Source organism: Octodon degus, unplaced genomic scaffold (assembly GCF_000260255.1).
Source record: "Octodon degus isolate 3935 unplaced genomic scaffold, OctDeg1.0 scaffold00237, whole genome shotgun sequence".
Lineage (NCBI taxonomy): Eukaryota > Metazoa > Chordata > Mammalia > Rodentia > Octodontidae > Octodon > Octodon degus.
The window spans coordinates 759,767-785,477 of NW_004524813.1; the positions used below are offsets into that span (position 1 = coordinate 759,767).

Here is a 25,711-nt window from a genome sequence, read left to right on the forward strand (position 1 = left end):
TCTCTCTCTCTCTCTCTCTCTCTCTCTCTCTCTCTGCTCTGTGTCTATCTCTTTGTCTGTCTGTCTCTGTATCTCTCTCACATCTCTCCTGAACCCAGGGCTTTGCACGCATTAGGCAATCATTTTATCATTGATGACACATGTTTATACCTCAGGTGCTGGAGAAGATTCTGACTCTACATTTAGTACATGTTCTTTCTGGTTTGGTTTAAAACTTTCTTGTCCTCTCATTTTCACCATGATGGGTTTCCTTTCTAGTATTTCAGCTCAATGTGGGAGGCCACCAATTCCTGAGAATATATAAACTATTAGAATTTCCTTTAAGAAAAGTGAATATTGGAAACATTAACCAAGAACTTTTAGATTATTCATTTCATAAATCAGCCTATCAAGCACTGGCTGATTGAAGAGTATTTTTATCCTTTAAATAGAGGAGGCCTAGTTGTAGTACATCTATTTTTTTCTCCTGAGCTACGAATAATGGTCTCTATATTTGACTAGATGTGATTGACTGCTCTTGTAGTTTCTACTGAGTAAGAACTCTAAGAGCTGTTTTTTGTGAAAGATTTTTTTTTTTTTTTTGTGGAACTGGGGATTGAACTCAGGCCCGTGTGCTTGCCAGAGAAGCACTTATTCAACTAAGCCATCTCCCTGGTCCCTGAAGAATCATTTTGGTGTTTTCCTTGAACAACCTAGCTCCATTTTTGAGGATGAATTTGATTCAACCAACTTGGATTTTATTACTTCTTGCTCTTTCAAGGTTTAGCCACTCACTCTCTTTTTATTGAGTATAAAGTTAACTCTTCATATTATAGCATTCTGATAACATTGCTACTTTTCTCATTTTTAAAAAATATTTACACTGTTTAATTGAGTTTCCTTAACACAAATCACCATTACTTAAACTTTTTAGTACATTTAAAAAAATGTATTTGGTACAGGGTCTCACTGCACAGCTCTGACTCGTAGTGAGTCTCCCTAGAGAGCTTCGGCCTCCCTAGCACCGGGATTATAGGAGTTCACCGCCAGGTCCGGGCTTCAGTGCAGGCTGTGAGGAGCCTGTCCTTGCATTCTGTTTATGTGCAGCTTTTATACACCAGCAATTTGCATGGTTTTCTTCCTGAAGGTCTCCTGTTGCACTCAAAGCCATTATGTTCCCATTTTCAGCTTGGCTAAGCTTTAAAGAAAAAACTGAAGGACAAGCCATTTGTCAATTGGCGTGGATAAACTAGGTTGGCTTTAAAATAAGGTGCATCTTACCAGATATTGAATCATAGCATTTTGTCTTCTCTGACATCAATATCTTGATGAACAGAGAATCCTGTGGTATATTTCAAAGGATAAAGTTTTGTTCTTCAAAATCTAAACCATTAAGTATATATAGCTCATAAAATATTAAAAACATTTTTAAGTATGGTTTTTTTACCCAATACACTGGATATTATCTAATTTTAGAAGCCAAGACTTAGATTGGTACATTTGATTTTTCTCATACTTTGTTTAGAATGCTGGATATTCAGAAGGGGTCTTACAAATGCAAAATTAATTGTCTTAAGATGTTAGCAGTCACATATATATGTACTTTTAATGACAAGGCTTTGTATATAAACAAAAAATTACTTCTATGGAATTCCTGTTATCAAAGACAAAAACTTAAAATTTGTTGTGGAAATACATGAACATAATAACAATTAAATTTAAATAATTTCATAACTTTAGCAGATAAAACATAATGATTCTTCCATTCTGCTTTAATTTTTTTAAAAATATTTTTTAGGGAAGGGTCTACAGGGTGTTCAGGGTGTTCAGGGTCTCACTACTAGATTGGACTCGGAATGATTCTTCTGTTTTCAGCCTCCCAAGCACTGGGATTACAGGAGCGCACCATAACGCCCCGTCTCCATCACTGTCTCTGCGCGCCCTGTGGGCAGGGCCTGCACCGCACACCAGGGATCAAACCTTGGCCGCTGTGCTATACCTAAGCAGGTGTGTTAGTCCCCTGAGTTACCTGGCTGCCCCGAGGCTCAGTATTTTCAATGCAAGTATAAGACAGGTTTGCTTAACAAAAGAGCCAGAGTCCCTCTTCTGGAACTGGTGACAAAATAGTAGTTCATGGAGAATATGTTTCAGATTCAGAAAAAAGAAAATGACCTTTTTTTTTTTTTTTAGTAGCTAAATTTTAATAAGACAGGACTCTATGTAGTATAATTAAATGAAAATAACCCAAACTCTAAGTAAACTTTGTGCAGATTAATTTAACCAAATAATACCAATTATAGATGTGCCGTTAGGTATGGGTCATCATCATTCACCAATTTTTTTTTCTAAGTGCCTGATAAACTATATCTTTGTGTACGTTTTCCATTCCATGTCTGGTTTGTGGTGCACTTTTCTTAGTATTGCTGCCAGTTTAAGCCTTTGCCAGTTCCGGTAGGTCCCTTTGCAAACACCCGATGTATTCCAGTACCATCTTACATGCCTCACCTGCGAACTCTGCTCCTGAAACAAAGATGTTAAAAATGGACCTTTAAAATTAGAACTCTAAAGTTAAATTCTTTCTAGCTTCTTCACACTGACAGGAGAAGCTTGCTGGGCCCAAGGAGTTTTCAGTAGAACTAGGTTACACTTTTGGGGTCCTTTGGTGGGCTCAAACCTGGGTACACTGACATGTGCATACACTCTGGCTTTTGCTTTACGCTTTCTGTAGATTATCGTGCTGCTGTGCTTTCCAGGCGGGTTACTAAGTACTCTATCTATATTGTGAATAAACTCATTTTCCCATTGGTATGGGCTTTTCTCATGGTAGGGAGGTGAATGGACCCAGAAAGTTGGGGCCATACCCAGGCTTCTGCTAATATTATTGCTGTACTTCCTGTCGTGTTGCATTGACCACTCTTAGTGTACCCACAGATGTGAATTTTATTATATGACATATTTGGTGATTCTCAATTTTAATTCTGTTCTCAACTTATTCCCTTTCTTTTCAGTTTAGGTACAGGAGAACTTGGGGTGGAGGACTGACCTACCCAGCTATTCCCTCCTTCCTTGTCTCTTTCTCAAAGACAAGATATGCTAAGAACCTCATGTCCTGACCTAGGAGGAGCTGCCTAGAATAAGCATCCTACATTTTGCTCCTGTCCATCCTAGGAAACGCAACATCTTGAGTTAGAGAAAAACTGGTAGCCATGGCCTGGGCTTTGTCCTTCTCTCACTTGGATGTCTTTCTTTCAAAGCTCTACCCAGCTAGTCTTACTGCCCCCTGAGTACCATCCCCTATGGAAGTCTGCCTCTTAGGGCCTCTCAGGACTTTGTGCACTCAAGACTCTTCTGACCTGGTAGCTTTCTAGAGCCTTATATCCACGATGGATCTGTGATTTGTATTTCTCTATTTCTTGCTGATATCTGCTGATGATAAACCTGCTTCCTGTGGCTTACATGTATATTCTGTCTTGCTGGACTCAAGCCAATAAGTAGTCATGTGTGATAGAAGTGCCTAGCTGCAGTGGGCTTGAGGGCACCCTTTTCCGTTTCTGGTGGCTTACACAGTGATGGGCTTATTCTCCATAGAGTGAAAATTCTTTTGGGGATTGTTAATCAGTGAATCTGCTTTTCGAATCAATCAGCAAAGAACAGGCCCAAACTATGATAACCCTATAGTACACTGCATTGAGTGCAAATTAAATAAATAGGTCTTAGACCTTAAGCAGAGGATACAAAATACTAAAACTGTAAGAAGATATATTTATATTGCTAGCTATATTTGCTTTAAAGTTTCATCTTTTTGCCTACTTGTATTTTGATAATGTAGATAAAACTGTCATATATCACAGTATGACTTTTCAACAGGACTCTAAAAGGCTAACTCAGTTTTTCACAAGCCAGATTTTCTCACATCACTTTCTGGTTTGGCCACTCTCCTCCCACGCTAGTCTGCTCATCTGCTACTTGTGGCCTGGAGGAGCCAGTGGCCAGCACGGGGCCCCACCAGCCACTTTTGCTGTCCAGCCTGTCGTCCTTAGCTAGTCCTCATTGCTGTCTGTTACAATAGGAGCCCGTTTAAATATGCGAAATCTTGTCAGTGGGAGATAGCTATTTATTCTGCCCTTATTTTGATTAGGAAGGTACAGCATCCATGCAGCATAATATTCGAAGAATTATTTTCTTGAAGATTAAAACCAAAATAAACCAAACAAAGCACAGCCACTGTCCATGACAGCTTCTTCTTCAGTCTCCGTTCTTTCCAACCCATTGCGACATAGATGACGCGTTCATGAATAATGAGGAAATGCAAATGATGGCAACATGATGGGGAAACAGCGCGATCGCTCGTGATAGAAGACGCGTTCCACGCCTGCATGTACAGTTAAAATTGAAAAACATTGAATCAAGTTTTCTCTTAATGTGTCAAAGGAATTTGCCTTTTCAAGTTGTTTTTACGTATTTTCATAACAAATCCTTTTCAGATCGAAGCCTATTCACACGTGATACCAGTATGTCCTTAGCAGGCAGCAAAACTTTCTGGCTATCTCATTCCTTTTAACTGAAAATAAAAAAGATTTTGGAAAATAAGTACATTAATATAAAAAAGTTTTATAGAAAGTTTCAATCAAATTCTAGTGCTCGGTGGCAGTGTCTTGATATCTTTTTATTTCTATTATTTTATTTTATTTTTATATATTTAATACAGGATGTACAGGGTCTCACTACACAGATTAGACTCGTAGTGAGCCTCCTGTTTTCACTCTCCCAAGCGCTAGGATTACAGGCGTGTGCTCCACGTCCAGTCTCGGCGTGCCTGGGGGCGGAGCCGGCCCGGCAAGCAGGGGTTTAACCCTGGTCCCTGCGTCTGCTTAGCTAAGGAGGTGCTGGAGTCTGATGAGCGATCTGGCCGGCCCTCTCTAGTGAATTTGTAAAACTTGCTTCATATTTTATCTTTTTGTGAAACTTTCTTGAAACTTCTCTTTTGTACGTCCGTGCATTTTGTCAGCCCTCTATGACAATATTCAGTGCTTTGAACTGCAGGAAAGCATGCGTCTGTCTGCCTGTCAAAGCATAAAATCCTTGCAGGCAGCATCTTCCTGTGTTGTATATTGAATGTCCACGTTCACTGGAAAATGAACCAACCACTGCATATCTTGCACCTCACAATTCTGCGAGCCATAAGATAATTCTCAAACTTTTATAAAACAACCAGATAATAACATTTTTTATACTTATTTGAAATCTCTTAAGGGCCGGTGAAATAGCTCACCAGATTAAAGCGTCTGCAAACAGGCTCAGGGGCTGGGAGTTCAAGCCTGGGCCTGCCATGCTGGCCCTGCCCCCGGGGGGTGCACTGAGATGACAATTGAGACTGGGCGTGGAGGTATGTGCCTGTAATCCCAGCTCTTGCGAGGCTGTAAACAGGTGAGTCTGATCTAGTCGTGACACCCTGAACACCCTGTAGACCCTTCCCTAAAATACAAACAAAACAAGACAAAACAAAAGACAACCAACCAGCCAAATAAATAAATAAATAAATAAATAAATAAATAAATAAAAGAACAAAAATCTCTTAAATTTGGCTGGCTCAGGCTGCCTTAAGAGGGGTCTGGTAAGGCATGTGGAGCTGAGGAACAAACCAAGGTATCCTGTTTGATACCTCGGTTTGCATAAGCAGGTGCTTAAACAGCTGAGCTAACTGGCAGGCCCCCTAGAGATATTTCTAATTAGGATAAAATCCATAGATTTTAGAGGCACTTTTTGGAGGGTAAATATTCCGGCAACCTAATCTGCTGCTTAATTCTGTAGTCTGGTCTAAATTTAAGCATCACTATTCCAGACTCCTCAGCCATATTAACACACAAGAGAAAAAGGTTAGAGTCTAGATGTTGAAATTGATCCAACAAAACTGTATATAGTATGTATCAAACTTTGTGTTGCTAATTTTATTAGTATGCTAAATCCAATTACTATTTGCCCATTTTAAAGCAGTTAAAGTAGAATTTAGTGAGTGCCTTCAAGTGAATCTTGCAGGCTGTTAGTGAAAATCATTTGTTAGTTGTCTGGTTTTATTCTTTTGATACATTTCACGTTATCATATTTATAAATATTACCTTTTATAACTTTATTTGATAATTTAAAATATTATCTTGATGGAAAAATATTTTTTTTATTTTTTTCTGTAATTTTTAGGGAAGGGTCTACACAGGGTCTCACTACTAGATCAGACTAGCAGTGATCCTCCTATTTACAGCCTCACAAGAGCTGGGATTACAGGCACGCACCACCACACCCAGTCTCAACTGCAGTCTCAGTGCACCCTGGGGGTGGAGCTGGCACGGCAGGCCCAGGGATTGAACCTCTGGCCCCTGAGCCTGTTTGCAGGCACTTTAGTCTGCTGAGCTATTTGGCTGGCTCAGAAAATATTCTTAAAATTATGTGTATTGTTCTAGAACTCTAAAAACTTGTCACAAGTTATATATTTATAAAAATAAAATAAAAATATAAAGGCATTAAAAACAGTTGTGATATGTTTGAACTAGAAGATGTACTTGAAAATGTCTTTTTTTTGGGGGGGGGTACAATTGAGGATTGAACTCAAGCCCTGTCACTTGCCAGGCAAGCACTTATTCTACTGAGCTATCTCCCCGGTCCCCTGAAAATATTGTCTTTCCTAAAATAAATAATTTATTTTCATACTTGGTAGACTTAATTTCTTGAAGCTTTTTACTTAACTGGAAAAATCAGTAGATACTGCTGCCTAATATAACAAATTCAGGATTTAATTTGTTTTCCTTAAAACTATACTTTTTATTGAAAGAAATGTGAAAATTCTGACAAATTAATATAAGAATTTCTACAAACCAAACAGAATAAGGGGGTGATATATTTCACTCATAATATTAAACTTGAATCCATTTTGGAATAATTGAATAGCTGAGCTAAAAATAAAACTAATAAAAAGTGAAATAAAAGGGAATCAAATAATGGAATTGCATATTTTACAGTAAAGTGTGAAGTTAGGAAGGACAAGAGAAGCAAAGCATCTGGAATAGTTTTTAATGACTTATTTTTCTTTGAAGCTGATTGTCAAGTGAATCTATGAGAGATTTATTTATTTATTTATTTATTTTTATTTTTTTTGTTTTTGGTGGAACCGGGGATTGAACTCTGGCCTTTGTGCTTACCAGGGAAGGGTTTATTCCACTGAGCCATCTCCCCAGCCCCCTAGAGAGAGATTTATTAAAGAAACAACCAACTACATTATTTTACGAATGAGTAACTGTACGTACTTGAATGGAGCATTGAGACTGAATAAAAGGCAGCAGAGAGATCAACAGAACGAACTTGCTTAGGAGCATTCAAGAATAGCCTAACTCCTTGCGAGTCAAACTGATGTTATGTAATTTAATGGTGATAGTTTGGTTCTAAAATATTCGCCTTTAATTTGTAAGGCACCTATTGGACCTGACGCTCCCAGGCCCCGATGGGTCCGCCCCAGAGGCACTACTCCCTTCATAGTTCAGCCCCATGCTGAAATTGTCATCTGCAAGCACTGGATGTCCTGAAGGAGCTAAGACCAGCCAAGGAATTTCGCAGGTTCTCAGACACCTGGGCCCATCTGGAAACCCCTGAGAATTTACATCAGACACTTCAAGGACTTCTCCCACTGAGGTGTAAGACAGTCACAGAAGTTGGACCACAGATGCTTCTTAAAATCCTCCTGCCACATGTCCTGCCTACTCTCCATCCCTATTAAGAGGACACACTTCTCTCTGTTCAGGGCAGAGGTCTTGCCGTTCACTCAGCCTGCCTGCACCAGGCACAGTATACTCCATGCAGCAGCCTTGTGGTCTCCGCTCGTCCCCTCCCATACCCTACATCACATTTGTTATATTGTTCTTTGTCAAATTCCCCTTAAGTATTATTTGAAGAAAGGTTTAGAAAGCTTTCCTGTATCCCAAAGAAACTTTCACTGTTTATTTTCAAGCATTACTAGGTCATTTTATAGCAATAAAAAAGTCATTGTCACTTTCTAACCATTGACTCCTTACTATTGCTTGCTTTATTGGCTTCTGATGAGCTCTATTATTAAAGAATTAAAATATGCCAGGCAAAGGCAGATTTGTTGAGAAAGTGGTCATGACAAGGATCTCAAGAATGATGTTCAAGTTTTGGCACATTAGAAAGAAAAGAATCAGATATAAGAAAATTTTTTAAATTAGGTCCTTAATTATATGAATTTAGAAAACATAAACCAGAGCAGAAAATTGGGGCAGCAAAAGTAGACTTAAATTAATAACATTCAAAATTATAAAAGTAAACAAACTACATAGAAAAAAAATCCACTAACTTACAGTTGTTGTATAAGCAGCCTCTGGGTCATCTTCCAGCACTCGAGAGAGACCAAAATCCGAAACTTTGCATACTAAGTTGCTGTTCACCAATATGTTCCTAGCTGCTAGGTCGCGATGAACATAACCCATATCCGAGAGGTACTTCATGCCTGATGCAATGCCTCGGAGCATGCCGACCAACTGGATGACGGTGAAGTGGCCATCGTGTTTCTGCAAGAGAAGCCCAGTTGTTCAAATTGATTGCTTTTAAATCTGTGTGCTTGTGTGCATGTGTTCATGCTAAATAAACTCCTTGGATTCATTGTATTAGATCCAGCAGAGGTAAGCATCAATGTTTGCTGAAAAAAAAAATCTAGCTAGAGGTGACAAGGAAGAACTCAATAAAAAGTACCAGTGAACCAAACATATTCCTAGAAAAAATGATTTTAAAGACTTTTGGTAATGAGGGAACTAACAACAAAATAATGAGAGTGAAGACTCCTAGGAAAATAGAATATGCTTCTTTGACTGTGAGCTTTTTTCTTTTCTTTTTTTTTTTTTTTAATGTATTTGGTTGTTGCATGGTCTCACTATGCAGCTCAGACTCATGGGGATCCTCCTGCCTTCAGCCACCCCAGCGCTGGGATTACAGGTGTGTGCCACTAGGTCTGGACTCTGGCCGGTTTAGCGAGCCCAGGGGGTGGGGCTGGCACAGCATGTGGTGCCAGGGATGAACTGCAGATGCCAAGCTTGTCTAAGCCTGATTAAGCAGGTGCTTTAGTCTGCTGAGCTATCTCACTGGCCCTGGCTGTGAGCTTTGAACCAATGCACAGGTGGGCAGAAGGACAGTAGAGTGATTGGGTGAAATGTGAATGGTAACTAGATATGCTATGAAAAATGGTAGTGAGTAAGGCTATGTAATAGCTAATTACATCCTATTTCCTCCTTGATTTAAAAACTGTAGATTTTACAAAAGAGTACAAGAACACATACAAACAGTATTCTTTTTTTTTTTTAAACATTTTATGTGTGTGTGTGTGTGTGTGTGTGTGTGTGTGGCCAGCTCAGCCCACCAGGGGGCGGGGCTGGCTGGCATGTTGTGCTGGGGGATGAACCACGGTCCCTGTGCATTGCCAAGCTTGTTTCAAGTAGGTGCTTTAGACCACTGAGCCATCTCTCCAGCCCCAACAAACAGTATTCTTAACATTAGGGAAAATTAAAATATTGCTATACTTAGTTATTGGGTGATTGCTATCTTTAAATTGAGTTATAGACAAATATTAAAATTTCTCAGTTTTATTTATCATAAAAAAGTTAATAATGAATCTTTAGCAAGAGGGTATAGGGTCATATTATCTTATATAATGTAAAAGCAGCACAAATAAAACCATCCAAAAATTGTTACAATTCAAAAGTTTACATGGGGATTAGCCAGATAGCTGAGCAGATTAGAGTGCCTGCTTAGGCAGAGCACAGCAGCCAGGGTTCAATCCCCAGTGTGCTATTTTGGCCTCGCCCTTGGGGCTTGCTGACACAGCGACTGAGACTGGGCATGGTGGCGCACACCTGTAATCCCACTGCCTGTGAGGCTGAAAACCAGCGGATCACTATGAGTCCTATCTGTGTAGAAAGACCCTGTAGATCCTGTACTAAATACAAAAAAAAGTTTACATGAGCATTTGATTCAAAATTTTAGTCTAATCTGAGGCAGGAGCAACACAAATTTGAGCCTGCCTGGGCGACTTGGTTACTTAGCAAGACTGTCAAAAACACAAAATTAATAAAAGCTAGGAATGCTGCTTGAGTTCAATCTCTAGTACCACAAAGCAAAACAAAATAAAAAATGTCCTCCAGCATAACCTAACGCAGGGATGATCTGACTATATCTGTCATAGTGATTTTCCCTTCTATACAGTCGTGATTCACTGGTCAGTGAATGAACACATCCACACCACACAGGAAAAAGCTTTGTCATCTGTATAAGCTTACCTCCTTAACAGGCTTTTTTCTGTTTCTTTTTTTTTTTTTTTTTTTTTAATGTGGTGTCACTACACAGCTTGGACTCGTACTGATCCTCCTGTCTCAGCCTACCCAGTGCTGGGATTGCAGACATGTGCCACCACGCTCAGGTTTGGTGGTCCGCTCAGCATGCCTGGGTGTGGGGCCGCACGGCCTGGGGTGACCCCATCACTTAGTCCGCTGAGCTATCTTGCTGGCCCCCTAAAGGTTCTTAGATAGTATCTCCTAACTCAAGTGCAAAGTTAAAAAGCTCTGTCTTCGGAGGCCCTCTTCTAGCTGGAGTATCCATTGAAGCAGGCTCCTCTGTATAATTAATGTACAAGAGATGACCTAGCAGAGAAAATCTTTAATGTTATTAGCTCTTTATGTTTCTAATCCATCTTCTTAGACAGTACACTATTAAATGAAATCTGCCTCCTTTATCATTCACTCCACCCTCCACCTCCCTCCTCTCTGTTTAGAATCTCACAATTTCTGAGTAGAATTGAAAGCATAAATTATTTGGCCTAGAAAGGACTTTGCTAAATGTTAAAAGATGCCTCTTGCAACTCGTGAAGGCTGCCACTGGCTTTTATCACAGTTATGGTCAAGTGGGATTTCTAAGTGGCAGGAAGTGTTGACGGACCTCCTAAAAGCTATAGCATGCCTCAGTTTCCTTATCTGCACCGAGAGAATAGGCATTTAACTTAGAGTTGTAGGGAGAATTTCATACAAAACACAGAACACAATTCTTAAGTTACTTAATAACAATTATTATTCACTAAATCCTGTTATAAAATAATTTTTAAAAATGTTATTGAGTGAGAAAATTCTCTTGGTTTCCTGAGAAATGAAATGTCAACATAAGCTTCTATGTATATACAGAGAAATAGTTACATTAAACCAGATTAAAAATTTTCTCTCTATTCTGAGGACCTTATATTGCTAGCAGCTTTATTGAGACATAATTTCCATACCATCTTTCTTATCCTCTTAATATATACAATGTCTTCACTATGCTAACAGTTAGGCAGTTAGCATCAAAATTCATGTGAGAGGGACTGGGGAGACGGCTCAGTAGAATAAGTGCTTGCCTAGCAAGTTCAAGGGTCTGAGTTCAATCCCCAGTTCCGAAAAAAAAAAAAAAAAAAGTTCATGTTAGAACTTTTTATCACTTGCAAGAGAAACCCTACATTTACTAGAAATCACTTTACTCCACCCATGTCTCCCCACTACTACCACCATAGGGAAGACACTAATGTTATCTACAAATTTGCCGGTTTGGGGTATTTCTTATAAGTAGAATCATGACGCGTGTGTGCTTTTCACTATCCTTTTCACTTAGTTTCCTGTTTTTAAGATTCTTCCCCAATAGATCATGTATTGATATTTTCTTTTTATTGTTAAACATTTTTATACCATGTGTATATTTTTTATTCATTTACTACTTGACATATACTTGAGTTACTTCCTCTTTGGGGGTGTTAAGGAGGTATTTTACAATTGTGTATTTTAAATATTCTTATCAGTAACATTTGAAGAGAGTTGGATTTGATCCAAATCAACCATAGGGAAATTAGGGGGTTTTTTTTAAAAATTTTTTTTTCTGTATTTAGGACAGGGTGTACAGGGCCTACAGAGTCACACTATGTAGACTGGACTCACAGTGATCCTCCTATTTTCAGCCTCTCAAGCACTGGGATTACAGGTGCACACCATCACGCCCAGTCTCAATTGCTGTATGTCCCATAGGTGGGGCAAATCGAACCTCGGCTTCTGCGCTCTGCTTAAGCAGGTGCTTTAGTCTGCTGAGCTATCAGGCCGGCCCTGGGTTTTAATATCGTAAATGGCATTATTTCAAAAGTGAGGTTTTGGTGTGACAAAACAATCTAAACCACCTTTTTGTATTCTCTCATTACTAATGCACAATATAGTTTAATAATTTCAAATTCACTTGGCAAAGACACTTGTGACATGCAGGAGGTCAGAACTCTTTTAAGAGCAATACTGAGATGTGTGAGTGGCATCCCCCTAGGTCAGCATGTATGCAGCAGCACCGAGCTCTAATGCAGGGCCCTCAGCAGGAGCAGAGGCAGGAGCAACAAATCAGATCTTATTAGTGTTTTCATATTTTTCTGTTGCATGCATTGACAACAAATCAAAATAACTAGCTTGTTTATTTTGAGGATGCTATTAATGAATGCAGCAAAAATTATTAATGTTAAATCTATCTATCTACCTATCTATTTATTTATAAGGAGAATAAAAGGTCTTTAATTATTTCGTGGAGGCTAATGTTCTAGATAAGAAATAACCTGGCCAAATTTGAGGGGAAAAGGCAGTACCACTGCATACCTACATAAGTCAATTCCTGGATTCAGGCAGAGTTTGTAAAGGTGTTTTATATATATATAGTCTTGGGTCAGTGGCTTTTTCTAACCAAGGTCATTTTCCAGAGAAGGATACAGGTAAAAGTTATCAGTCTGAAAGCTCCAAATGCTATAGTGATAGAATTGATTAGAGAGCTCACACCAAGAAAGTCTCTGTATACAAATATTTTATTATAAATTGATTCCTGGAGAGGGCATTATAGCCTGTGACAATATCTGAACCTGTGTCTTCATCCATCCAACCAACGCACCACCCAGCCATCCACCCATCCGTGCATCCACTTTATGAGATGTAGGCTTGATAAAAGGGGAGCTCCCACAATAGTTCTACACTCTTTGGGGAATGCATATTTTAACTGTTACCATGTTATTTTAAGAAAAAAAATTAACTCATACACATAACAAAATTTAAACCAGTCAAGGTATCATCACATTTAGTTCTCACAATAATTAAAATATATTTAGTATGCTAACAAATTGAATAGGAAAGAGGTTTATTAATCAGTAAGTGGTAATGTTAGGACTTGAAAGCAGACAACGCAATTAGATGGCATATATTCTTGTCTATTGGAATTTTTGGAAAAAATCCTAGTCACAAATATACCTTACTTTGGCCTAAATTGAGCAGAATAATTTTTAATTTTTTTTTTTTTTTTGTGGTACCAGGGATCAAACTCAGGACCTTGCACTTGCCAGGCAAGCACTTATTCCACTGAGCTATCTCCCCAGGTCCTGAGCAGAATAATTTGGCATGATAAAGCAAGGTTTGAAAGATCTCTTAAATCTTTAAGTCAAAATCAAATAGAGGAGGACACTCCAGGTTAAAAAAAAGAGGAACCATACACTGTGTGTGGCTGAGAATAGACTCATTTAATAATACATGAAGTGTGGCACAAATTTATTTCTCTAGATATAATGCAGCTCTCTTCTTCAAACAAAAATATTATTCTCTTTTCTACTTCTTGTGAATGTAGCCTCCGCAAGTTTTGTTTAGAATACCCTGGTTTCAGCCGGTAAGATAATTCAGTGGACTAAAACACCTGCTTAGGCAAGCACAGGGACGCAGTTTGATTCCTTGCACCACATGCTGTGCCAGCCTCGCCCCCAGAGCAGGTTGAGCCGGCCAGAGTCCACGGAGTGGTGCATGTCTGGTATCCCAGCACTGCGGAGGCTGAGAGCAGGAGGATCACCACGCGCCAGAGTTGCATAGCAAGACCCTGCAACAACCACATACATTAAAAAAAAGAATGTCCTAGTTTCCTTGAATACAAGCAATAGCTAACAAATGGTGACTACATTAAATAACCCTTGATACTGCCCTGTAGTGCACTGTTGGCTGTTGCTGCTATTCCTCCTGTCCTGCTCACACCACACGGTCTTCTTTCCTAAGGCCAGACATGAGTTGGGGCCCTTTCACGTAGCAGTTCTACTGCAGCATCCACCTCACTGCTGTGCATTGTGTCAGGGCTCAATAAATATCAATTCAAACTGAATTGAATTGTTTATGAGGCGAGGAGAAAAATATGAGTGCACTGAGATTTAATATCTTTGGGCTTCCTATTGGATATTAATCAAAAAGAAGCTATGAATGTTTTTTATGACATATGGTTTCTCCCCAGAAAGGCAGATTCAAATGAATGAGAGTGATAGTGGCATATTTACACACTGCATCTCAGAGCTTAGTAGCTGGAATTCTGGTTGTCTTCACCCTGCTATTTCTCCCTGCTCAACCTGATCGCTGAAAAACATGGAGTTTATCCTCTAACTGACAGAAAGGATGAGCCTGATTGGAAGAGGTTTCTGAAAAGGATACATATTAATGTGTATTCTGAAAGCTGTCAAGTCCATCAGACGCCCCCAGACTCGGCCATGCAGCGTCCCCAGTCTGAGCAGGCGCTGCACGGTAGGGCGTCTCTGTAGTAGCGCACCTTCCCACGGTCTTCAGGGCCCTACCGTGAGATTCACCCGCCGGCAATTTAAGACCATTTGCAATTATTCTTACCTGGAGGTCAGTTGCTTGGCTTGTGCTAAAGACAAATAGAGGGACTGAGTACCACGCTGCTGATGCCACTGTATTATTGTCTAATGAGTTTTTAAAATAAATACACCCTTTGAAGACAGAAATCTCATCCTGTCCCTGGCTTAAAAACCTTCAGTGATCTTCAATGACAGAATAAAGCACGGTGTTTTTCAGCATGAGTACAGACGTGGCTTTTGCTTACAGCCTCTCCTCTTACTATTATTTTTCTGCAGTGTGTGTGTGTGTGTGTGTGTGTGTGTGTGTGTGTGTGTGTTTCCAATTTTCCTCTACAACATGTTATGTGCAATGTGCTTTGTGTATACAGTCTTCTCTTCCAGGAATATTATTTTAGGGTTCTGTCACCTGAAGTTCTCATGACAAGTATCTAGGATGCTTTTGGTGAATTCTCGAATGGGATCAACAGAATAGCATTCTTGGCTCCTCTGCCACGGGGCAGCCATTGCTGAAGTTGCTGCTGATCAGAGTGGGAAGCAGGATGGAAAGGCACCTGTTCTACTTGCTCTGACATTTAATTGAAAGCACAAGTACAGAAAATATATAGTAAAAATAAATAAAATATTTTAAAATTATGAACTATAAAATAAATACAATGGAGTATTCTGAAAGATAACAGTGTTATGAAGCCTGTGAATAGTTTTTAGCATGTGGAGTGGCTTAAATTGCTAACACACTTGAGAAATGAAGGCCATTGAAGCTGGAGTTTATTGAGTGAAGGGAATAAAAGAGATTCCTGAAAGAGCTCAAATTAAGGGCAAGCAGGACCATTATAAAGTATTTGACATAAATACCAGATATAATAAGAATTTAGTGAAAAAATTTTATTAAGGCATGATATATTCTGATTTTTATATGGAGGATGGAAGCAGAAAGATCAGCATGGAGCTATTAAAAGTAATACCAGTAGAGAGATTTTGGTGCTGGAGCCAAGTTTGAGATTTACTTTAGGCACACAGGCAGAAGGACCTGCAAGTGACAGAAAGGAAGGAAAAAGACTGCTTATAAAAGTAAAGGGATAAAGTAGTTCTAATGCTTTCCTCTATTATTCTCCAAGTATCGGACTACACTAACACTGGTTGAAGCTATATATATGCTTCGCTCTCATTAACTTGGGCATAATTTCTTCTGAGGTAATGAGTATTTATCCTCACAAGCCAGGGCCTAACACATACCTGGGATTCAGGAGAATCAGAAAAAGTATTTAACTGGATTAAACTGAACTGAATTTAAATTTTTTTTTTAGGAATGAAATTTTTAGATTTTGGTGAATAGTAAGATATATTCTTAAATAATTTTACATGGAAAGTTGGTTTTACTATAGGAGATTCTTCGGAGTATCATGAGCGAACAAAACATATTGAAGTATTGATTGCACTTGCACTTATCCCCAGCCTCGGAGGGCAAGGTTGTTGTTGACATCACCATCGGTGTAGGAGCATAAGACTAATACCTTCCGTTTTTGTGCTAATTTCGTCTTTAGATATTCACTAGAGAATCACAGTGATGTTGAGCCCACCAACTAAATAATCTTAGAAAACACGTGAGAACAAAGCAAATCTCCAAGAGTAAAAAGAAACACCACAAACTGGGAAAAAATTATAGCTGACTGTCCCTCTGACAAAGGTTTTCTATCTAGAACATATAAAGAATTTAAAAAAATCAGGCCCCCAAATTCAAACACCCAGTCCAAAAATGGGCACCTGAGACAAATATACACTTCTCAGAGGAAGAAATACAAATGGAAAGTAAATACAAGAAAAGATCTTCAACATCATCAGTCATTTGAGAAATGCAAATTAAAGCAACACTGAGATTCCATTTACTCCAGAAGGAATGGCTAACATCAAGAAGTCAGCCAATAACAAGTACTGGAGGGGCTGTAGAGAAAAAGGAACCCTTTTCTACTGTTGGTGGGAGTGCAGACTGGTACAAGCACTATGGAAATCAATATGGAAATTCCTTAAAAAGCTAGGATTGGAGATTCCATACCAGCCAGCTATTCACCTCCTGGGTATTTTTCCACAAGAACTGAAAACCTTATGCCACAGTGATTTATGTGCACCCATGTTTACAGCAGTGCAATTTGTCAAAGCTAAATCCTGGAAACAGCCCGGATGCCTGTCACCTGAAGAATGGATAAAGAAGACGTGGTATTTTTACACAATGGAATATTATTCAGCCATAAAATAGGATAAAATTGAATCTTTTATCAATAAATGGATGCAGCTAGAGAACATACTTGTAAGTGAAATAAATTAGACCCGCATCTTATTGTCTCCTTAGTGTGAGAACTGGAGAGAAAAATGGAATCTGAAGGGTATAATATATGCTGGGAAAAGGCAATGAACTTGTTCAAAAGGAAAGAATTACTGAGTTAAGGAGAAGGGCAGAAGAGAGAGTCGGGGAAAGAGATTTATCTATATAAGTAGGATGGTTTGGATAACAGTACTGTGCATTTCTGCTGGTGTGTGGACAGGAGTGGATAATACTTAATTGTTTTGTCTCCTTTTTTCAATTGTACTTTTTGTCTTCTTAATTTCTGACACATTTCTTTCCTTTTTTTTTCTTCTTCCAATTTTACATGTATATATCTGGTAATATGAATAACTGGTTGGAAGACACTACATATTACAAAAAATGCTGTGAAATTCATGTTACTTTGTTAAGTGAAATTCTGTATCACTTGCAATTTTTTTCTGTTTTAATTCTAATTTATACTCTCTTTTTTTTGTGTGTGGCTGGCTCAGCCCACCCTGGGGGCAGGGCCGGCACAGTATATGGTGCTGGGGATCGAACAGTGGTCCCTGCACTTGCCTAAGCTTGCCTAAGCGGGCACTTCAGACCACTGAGCTATCTTGCCAGCCCTATACTCTCTTTAAAAAATAAAAATAAAATTTTTCTAAAGCTACATGAAAAATATACGGATCATACAATGAATCAGGATTGTCAAGATCTTACTGAAAAAGTGGGACATGGTATTAGTCAGCTTTTCCATCAGTGGGGCAAAATGCCTGACATATGTAACTCAAAAGAGAAAAGTGTTTTTTAGTCTCAAAATAAGAGGTTTTAGTCCATAGATAGATTCAAGGCAAAAACATCATAGTAGAAGCACATGGAACAGGAAGGTTGCCCTTGGGGCCAAGATGTAGGAGGCAAGGAAAGAACCAGAGAAGAGGTATACTCTTCAAAGTCATGCTTCTGTACATACCTCCTCCAACTTGAGGTTATTCTCTAATAGCACATTCACCAATGAACTCATCAAATAACTCACTGGTGAAGCCACTGTGCTCATTACCGAATCACCCTCTAGACCCACCTTGGGCATCAAGACTTCAACATGTGCATCCTTGAAGGCCACTTCATATTTAAACCACATGAATACTCTTTATAAAAGTAGAAAATCGAAGTGATTCATGTCTGTATTGGTTACTTTTCTCTCATTGCTGAGACAAAACACTCAATGCCCAGAATGAAGGAAAGAAAGGCCTATTTAGCTTACAGTTTGTGGAGGTTTAGTGCGTTCTCAGCTGGCTCCAAGGCAGAGCAGCACATGGCAGAAGGCAGCAGTTCATGGCAGCAGAAAACAGCAAAAGCAACAATAGCAAAAAGAAAAAAAGGAGGAGCAGCAGAGAGCAAGCTTGTTTCCTTCCCTCATGTTGTATACAAGCTTCCCACCTCAGAGTGCATGGAGCACGCACACCTATGATACCAGTCATGAACCATGAGTCAGTCCAAACTCTAGGTGCCCATCCCATGACTGCACAAGGCTTTGCGGGACACCTAGACACAAACCATAACCATGTCATTAAAAGGTCAAGTACGAGTAAAAGCAAAAGCGCTGCTCTCAGTAGAGGGCAAGCTAGGATTCTTGAGGAGAATTAATACAAATCAGATATCACTTTTCAACAAACATTTATAGAGTATACAATAGACAATGCAATTCCTTGCTTTCTAAAATAAATACAGCAGCTTCTAAAGATTCCTCACAATTATGCTGCTGTGAGCACTACTGGTTAATGCTGGGCTTTGTTCTAAAATGAAGTTGGAGGGGCTGTCAAGATAGCTCAATGGACTAAAGCATGTGCTTAGGCAAGCTTAGGCAAGTGTAGGGACCATGGTTCGATCTCCAGCACCACATGGCACGCCAGCCCCACCCCCAGAGTGGCCTGAGCTGACCAGAGTCTGCGTGGAGTGGTGCATGCCTATAATCCCAGTGCTGGGGAGGCTGAAAGCAGAAGGATCGCTGTGAGTCTGAGCTGCATAGTGAGACCCTGCAACAATCAAATACATTTAAAAAATGAACTAAAAAATAAAATAAAATAAAATGAAGCTGGAACATGTATATGTTGAAAGAGTCTTTCAGTTACCAGCACCTGCCTTTCAAAATAGAATGACAAAAAGGAAGGCTTAGCTGAAGCATTGTAAAATTATTACATAGAAACTTACAACTTGACTTGTAGAATGGATGCACAGGAATGTGCCTTAGTAGACAGTCGACAAAAGACTGAGGAACACAGATGCTCTTGTTCCTTTTACTTCTGTGTCACTAAAGTCACAACATGAAAACTAGATGTCAGAAATGTAATAGGTTCATGAGAACAGAAAGAACAAAATCTACGTAGGGCACAAGGACAGAGGAGAAAACCTCTGGGTTTCTGATTTTTCTGTTGGTCCAAAAATGTCATTACCTATCTTGTCCTCAAGTTTTTAACCTCTTTTCAGTATGTTGCCTGAAATTTGAACTCTGGGTTCATGTAAAAGATGCAAAATTTTCTAGAGAATTAGAATGGTATTTGTAAGTTATACAATATTATGAATTAATCCATCTTTCTATCCAGGTAAGATCTGTACTGGTGAGAGAGAGGGAATTCAGAGCATGGTGAGGTGAGGGGTGCAGGGTACAGGTGAGATTCTGAGGTGGAGGAAGGAGGCATGACAAGGATGGGAAAGAGGGACTGTCACATGGGATCTAGAGAAGTCGAAATCAGACACTTCAGGATATGGGTAGTAAACTTGAAGAAAGAGGTAAATGACACAGAGAAATGATCTTTAAGAAACTTTTGCCCTGGGCAAGTTATGTGGAGGGAAGAAAACACACATTTTTGAAGGAAAATCCCAGCTCTCTACACTACTGGAAGTTCTAACCTATAGTGATTCTCTGTTGAATAGGCTCTTATGGGCCTTCCTAAGGCAGGCTTTAAGAGAAATATTCATGGGAAAATGCATGCTGAGTTCTGAGCAATCGATTTATAAATGACTGCAGAAAACAGTTCTTGGAGGGTTATTTTTACAACTTCTGTTTGAAGCTAACACACAGTTTTTATATGTTTCTAAATCAGAAAGTTGACCACACTGTGACTTTTTAACTTGTTCTTAAATTTGAAAAATAAATGGGCAGGCTTATTTATAGACTAAAGAACAAATCATTTTTTGTTTTAAAATAACAACAAAATAAATAAGCATCAATACTTCCTTTCTGCTGAAAACCATCTTGGTTCTTGTGGTCTCTCTGGTTGAAAAATCTTATAATTTCCTGCAGAATACTTAATAAATCCTTCAGAGCTTTTTTACTTCTAGTCATCACGGATTTTGCACTTAAGCTAGATTTTTAGTTATAGACAAGAGGCCACCAAGAATAGAACCAGAAATCTCATTCATAAGGAAACTAAAGATGCCATTTTAATATATCTTAATATCTAGGAAGTAAAGAAGTAGATATGGGTCTATGAAATATGGCATTTGGATTGCAGAGTTGCATTTTAAGAGCTTAAAATGAATCTGAATACAATATAGCTTAAGCTTACAAAACCACTCAATACGCTTTTTCTTCTCATTTATTTTTTGCTTAGGTTTATATGGTTACCTACACTAGCTTTTATGTTTATGTATAGTCAAGAGATTGTAAAGTTGTTGTGACATATTACATGCAGAGTGCTATGGAATTCCATCCTGACAGATAATTATTATAGTATCTGAACTACCCACACAAGATTTTGAAAATGTCTGCTTTTGTCTGCATATGTGTATTGTGTAAAATCTCTTTCAGATGGTCATTCTAGTGTTCAAGCACAATTGAAAATCAGGGGTCTGGGAGATAGCTCAGTAGAGTAAACACTTGCCTGGCAAGTGCAAGGTCCTGAGTTCAATCCCCAGTACCAAAAAAAAAAAAAAAAAAAAAAAAAGAAAGAAAATAAAAAATCAGAAGTTGTGGGTTTAATACTCAGGTATACAAATCTAAAATCTGTTGTATAGCCCTAGTTTTTGGGAAATTCATAGAATTCTGTATACAAGGGATGATCAAAATATATGGTTAATTGCTATATTTTTTGAATAAAAATACAGTAAGCACATTGCCATTAATTCCTTTCATAATATTTTCCTTTACTTCAGACACACTTATTCCTTTGTTCTTGTCACTTTCTGAAGCAGGTCTGTCAATGCTCTTTCAGGAGTGTCTTTATGAAGTGTAATAAAAAATACATGGCTGCTGCCAAATACCATCAAATGGAAAGACCTACGTCATAAAGACATTACAGTTTGTCTACATTCATCTTGATAACCAGATTTCAGAATACGCAACTTGTTGCTCTTCCTCAAAGTCGAAATGACTGAGAAAGTCAAAAGCTTCAAATCATTTCAGGATACCAAGGCAGCCAAGATGGACTAAAGACAGAAAAGAAGACATCTGGAATATCTTCAGGGTAGTAAGAATAACAGGTATATTCAAAGCAAGAGAGAATATTTTGAGGGGGATCAATGAAAATGTTTTGTATTGTAATAATTTTTTTAAAAATGTAAACATATCTTATTCATACTTCATAAATCAATATAACTGTAAGTTGTATACCAATTAAAAACTAATATAAAGTCATAAATAAAATGAGAATGAACATAGGGAATAATAGGATATAATTTTATGATAACAGGTAGTACAAATTATACTGCATAATATAATACTAAAATGTCTAAAGATAAATTCTCATTATTGGATTAAATATGGATTAGATATTGATCTAATTCACAGTTTATTTTTTTAATTTTTTACTTAATAAAATGTATTTTATTACACATTATGATAAACCCACCTTTGATCTTTTCTCTCTGAAATATACTTGATGTGTCCTTTTTTTGCATCATAATACATGTTACAACTGAGAGCTCTAAGATACAATAATTTCTCAATTGTAGGAGTCTTACACAATAATAATTCATGTCTTCAATTTATTTTAGATTAAAGGTGATTATTTAACAATTCCTTTCTTCATTATTATTTTTGAGTTTTAAAAACAATGTGTTTATTTTATTTTATTTTTTGCAGAAAAGTTAATCAAAATGTTTAATCGATTTTATCAAAGATAATTAGCACGCAATAAAATGCTACCACTTTAAATGTATACAGGACAACCTTTTTTTTTTTTTTTTTTTTTTTTTGCTTCTAGACATTTATTTTTGAAAGTAATCTCATTTCTCAATTACAGACTTGCATTTCTTATTGTGCTTGTTTGGAAAGTTCCACAGCCTTTAGCCACTGCTCCAGCTTCTCACGTCTGGGGGCTGCATCTCCAGAGCAGATTATTCACGGACAGACGTTATTTATCCGGAAACTTCAGTGCAAGCGTGATGGAGTCTGCGCGGTCCCAGGGACCATCCATCTCCCCGGGCAGATAAGACACAGCAGCACGTCCGCCTGTGGCCTCCGGGCCTGGGCTAGGACTCCTACTTCACAGTTTAGAATTAGAAGCTTGGCCATCTTTATTTTAGGTGTACTAGGATGTCATATATTTGGATATTTATCACACTATTTTTAGCCTTTTTATTTGGCACTAAATGGGCACAAGTTTGCTAACATAGCATTCTTGTGAATGAAGCTTCACTTCTTTTCTTGAGAAATTAGCACGCCATTCAACTACAGTTTCTTCGGTTAGAGATGTTACAGAGCACAGAGGCATTTTTCACCACTTAACACAAAATGAATGTGTGGTAGATTAATCCCATTTTTATACTTTGGCACAAATACAGTCACCCGCACACAATTTACAAGAAAAGCGTAATAATAAAATTCAGCTCTCATTATTAATAAATAAGTAGCACAAGGTAAAATGCCATCTTTACTAGATTTATAATTTGAATACATAAATACTTTAAAGGATTGCTTTTTTAAATTAATATTTGCTTTGAATTTGTTCAAGGAACTCTTTAAATGATTCACATTGCTTTTGAAATGCTGACAAATTTATATGTATTATTAAATACTCATATTTCTTAGGCATATCTGGTATTTTAATAGTGAAAATTAAAACCATTTTAGATCTTTTTTGTGTGTTTACTACAGGGTCTATAGGGTCTTACTACACAGATTGGACTCATATTTTCAAAACCTCATGTTTTCAAAAACCATTTTAAACCACCTGATAAAACAGATGAAAAAGTAACTAAAAATAATACTATACTCTTCTTAACATGTTCTAAACATACTACAATAATACTAGATGCCATTATGGAGACCTCACTATATGTATAAGAGATTTATGTCTATTAGTCATTTAATAAAATAATTTAATAAGCTTAGGAAGTGGCTATTGTCTATTATGGACCTTATTTTGTATATTTTATTCAATTTACCAGTAAATCCTATTGGTTCTATTTTAAAATACTGCTCAGAGTCTGATATGGATGCCATTGTTCTCATCATCAAAGGAGCTCAAGGCCTTGTTGTCACTGAGGATGGATGCTGTACGTTTTGGGGGAGCTCTGTATCAAGCCCTCAGTCCCCTGCACAGCCCCTTCAGCCCACTGGCACAGACTTTCTACCTTCCACCTCCAACCTCTGGGCCTTCCCAGCACAGACCTGTGAAACAGACTTTCATGAGACATTGCTGTGGCTCTCGGTCTCCAGTTGGACTGGCGGGGGCTTGTGACGGGCTCTGTGTCTTCAGATGAACTTCAGATCCTCATGCAGGATATTGCCATGGGATCTAAGCCCCTGGCTGGAATCTTTTGGTCTTACTGTGTGGACAGACTTCCTGTACTCTCTTTGTGTTTAACTCTCTGGGTGACTATTATAAAATAATTCTAAGAAAAAAGAAAAAAAAAACACTTCTCAGGAAGGGTTTCCTATCATCTGTCCTTCTTGAAGTTATCATCATCTCCTATGAAGATTATTTCCAAAGCCGCGTAGTTTCCCTGTCCCTTCTTTCAATACAACAACTGGAGAGAACTTTTCAAAATATAAGCAGGGTAATAATTTCATGCCTCTCCCCAATTCAACAATGATTTCCCATAAGCTGCAGCAACAAAGTCACATAAAATTCTCAGTATTTAATAATCACCTCTTGCTGACTCGTCTTTCTGTAGCACGCCACTGCCCAGACCTACGGTTTTTCTCTTGCAGCTCTCTCACCTTCACATACCTCACAGTTCATTTTCTACACAAGCCTTCTAGTCCTAAAATGTCTATGTACTTCTAGCAGGATTGCTCTTGTCTGTTTCTTTTGGGTCAATTAGCGAATGTTCTATCAGTTCTCAGTTTCATTGCTGTTATGGTTTGTGTCTAGTTGTCCCCCCAACCCTCAGTCATAGGGCAGCTTCTAGAGTTTGTGATTGATTACTGATACAACTCTGGGATTGAAGGTGTGAGTGTTACACCCTGGCCCTGGGTGGGTAATCTGAATTATAGGGTAAGGAGGGGAGAGAGGCTGGCTGGAAGCCAGAGCTGCTGCCACTCCCTTTGTTCTTTGCTCTTTGCTGCTGCCGTGAACAGCTGTACTGTGACATGTGCCACTCTGCCTAGCAGATAGCTGAGTAGGGACTGAAACTTGCACTAACTATGAACTCACTGAACCTTTCCTTTCTTCATTTTGGGTTTTGGGTATTGTCCCAGCAATGACAGAAGGGTAAGCAAAGAGAGGAGCAGCAGCTGCAGCTTCTAGCTAGCTTCTTTCTCCTCTTTATATTTTAATGAAGATTCCCCACCCAGTGGGCAGGCTGCAGCGCTCACACCTGCAACCCCAGCACTGGATCAAGAATCAATCACATTGTATAGAAATACCACATCTTCTCCATCCATTCCTCAAGTGGTGGATATTTTGGTTGTTTCCAAGATTTGGTTATAACAAAGTGTGCTGCTATAAACATGAGTGCACATATGTCACTATAGCATGATGTTTTCAGTTCTTTTAGGAAAATGCCCAAAAGAGGGACAGCTGGTTTGAATGGGATTTCCAGTCCTAGTTTTTTGAGGAGTCTCCACACTGATTTCAATAGTGGTTGCACCAGTCTGCACTCGCACCAGCAGTGGAGAAGGGCTCCTTGCCCCCTGCAGCCTCTCCAGCATTTATTATTAGTTGATTTCTTTATGATAGCCATTCTTTCTGGGGTGAGATGGTATCTCAGTGTTGTGTTAATTTGCATTTCTCAAATGGCCAGTGCTGTGGAACATCTTTTTCATATATTTATTTGCCATTTATTTCTCTTCCTCTGAGAAGTGTATATTCATCTCACATGCCCATTTTTTAGAGTACTACTCAGCTTCTGAATCAAAAGTGATTAAATTAAATGAAGAAACAGACAATTATTTAAAAAAATAAGAATCAGTGACGAACTCCGGAAGTTGCCACATGACTGCATGAGTCTTTGGGGGTTCAGTTAGACACAAACCATAATATTTGCTTAGCCTTTGGATTCCTTAGCTATCTATCTCAACTACCTGTACACAGTAGGACTGTCTGCTTCTTCCTTGGATTTCTTCCTTCACTTTCGATTCTTATAGTTCGATGGTGTTACTAGTTATGGAAGAATGTGCAGGTGCTTTGTCTTAAGTTTAAAGACAAAGCTGAAGATAGAAGAAAGGTTTTTTCCCCCCAATTGGGGGCTGATTTAATTATTTTGCATTCACAATATAAAACACCATGTAGTCGTTAATCAAAAGTGGCCACCACATCTGGCTAGTACCTTCCACTGCTGCCGCT

General features: G+C 38.5%; 1 protein-coding gene across 1 annotated transcript in view; it reads right to left on the reverse strand.

The window, feature by feature from the left end:
- The window catches only part of LOC101565073 (ephrin type-A receptor 6), a 1,186,195-nt gene that overhangs the window by 234,642 nt on the left and 925,842 nt on the right, over positions 1-25,711 (reverse strand). Inside the window, 1 exon segment of the mRNA XM_012512596.2 lies at positions 8,340-8,549. Coding sequence (XP_012368050.1) covers positions 8,340-8,549 — 210 coding nt within the window.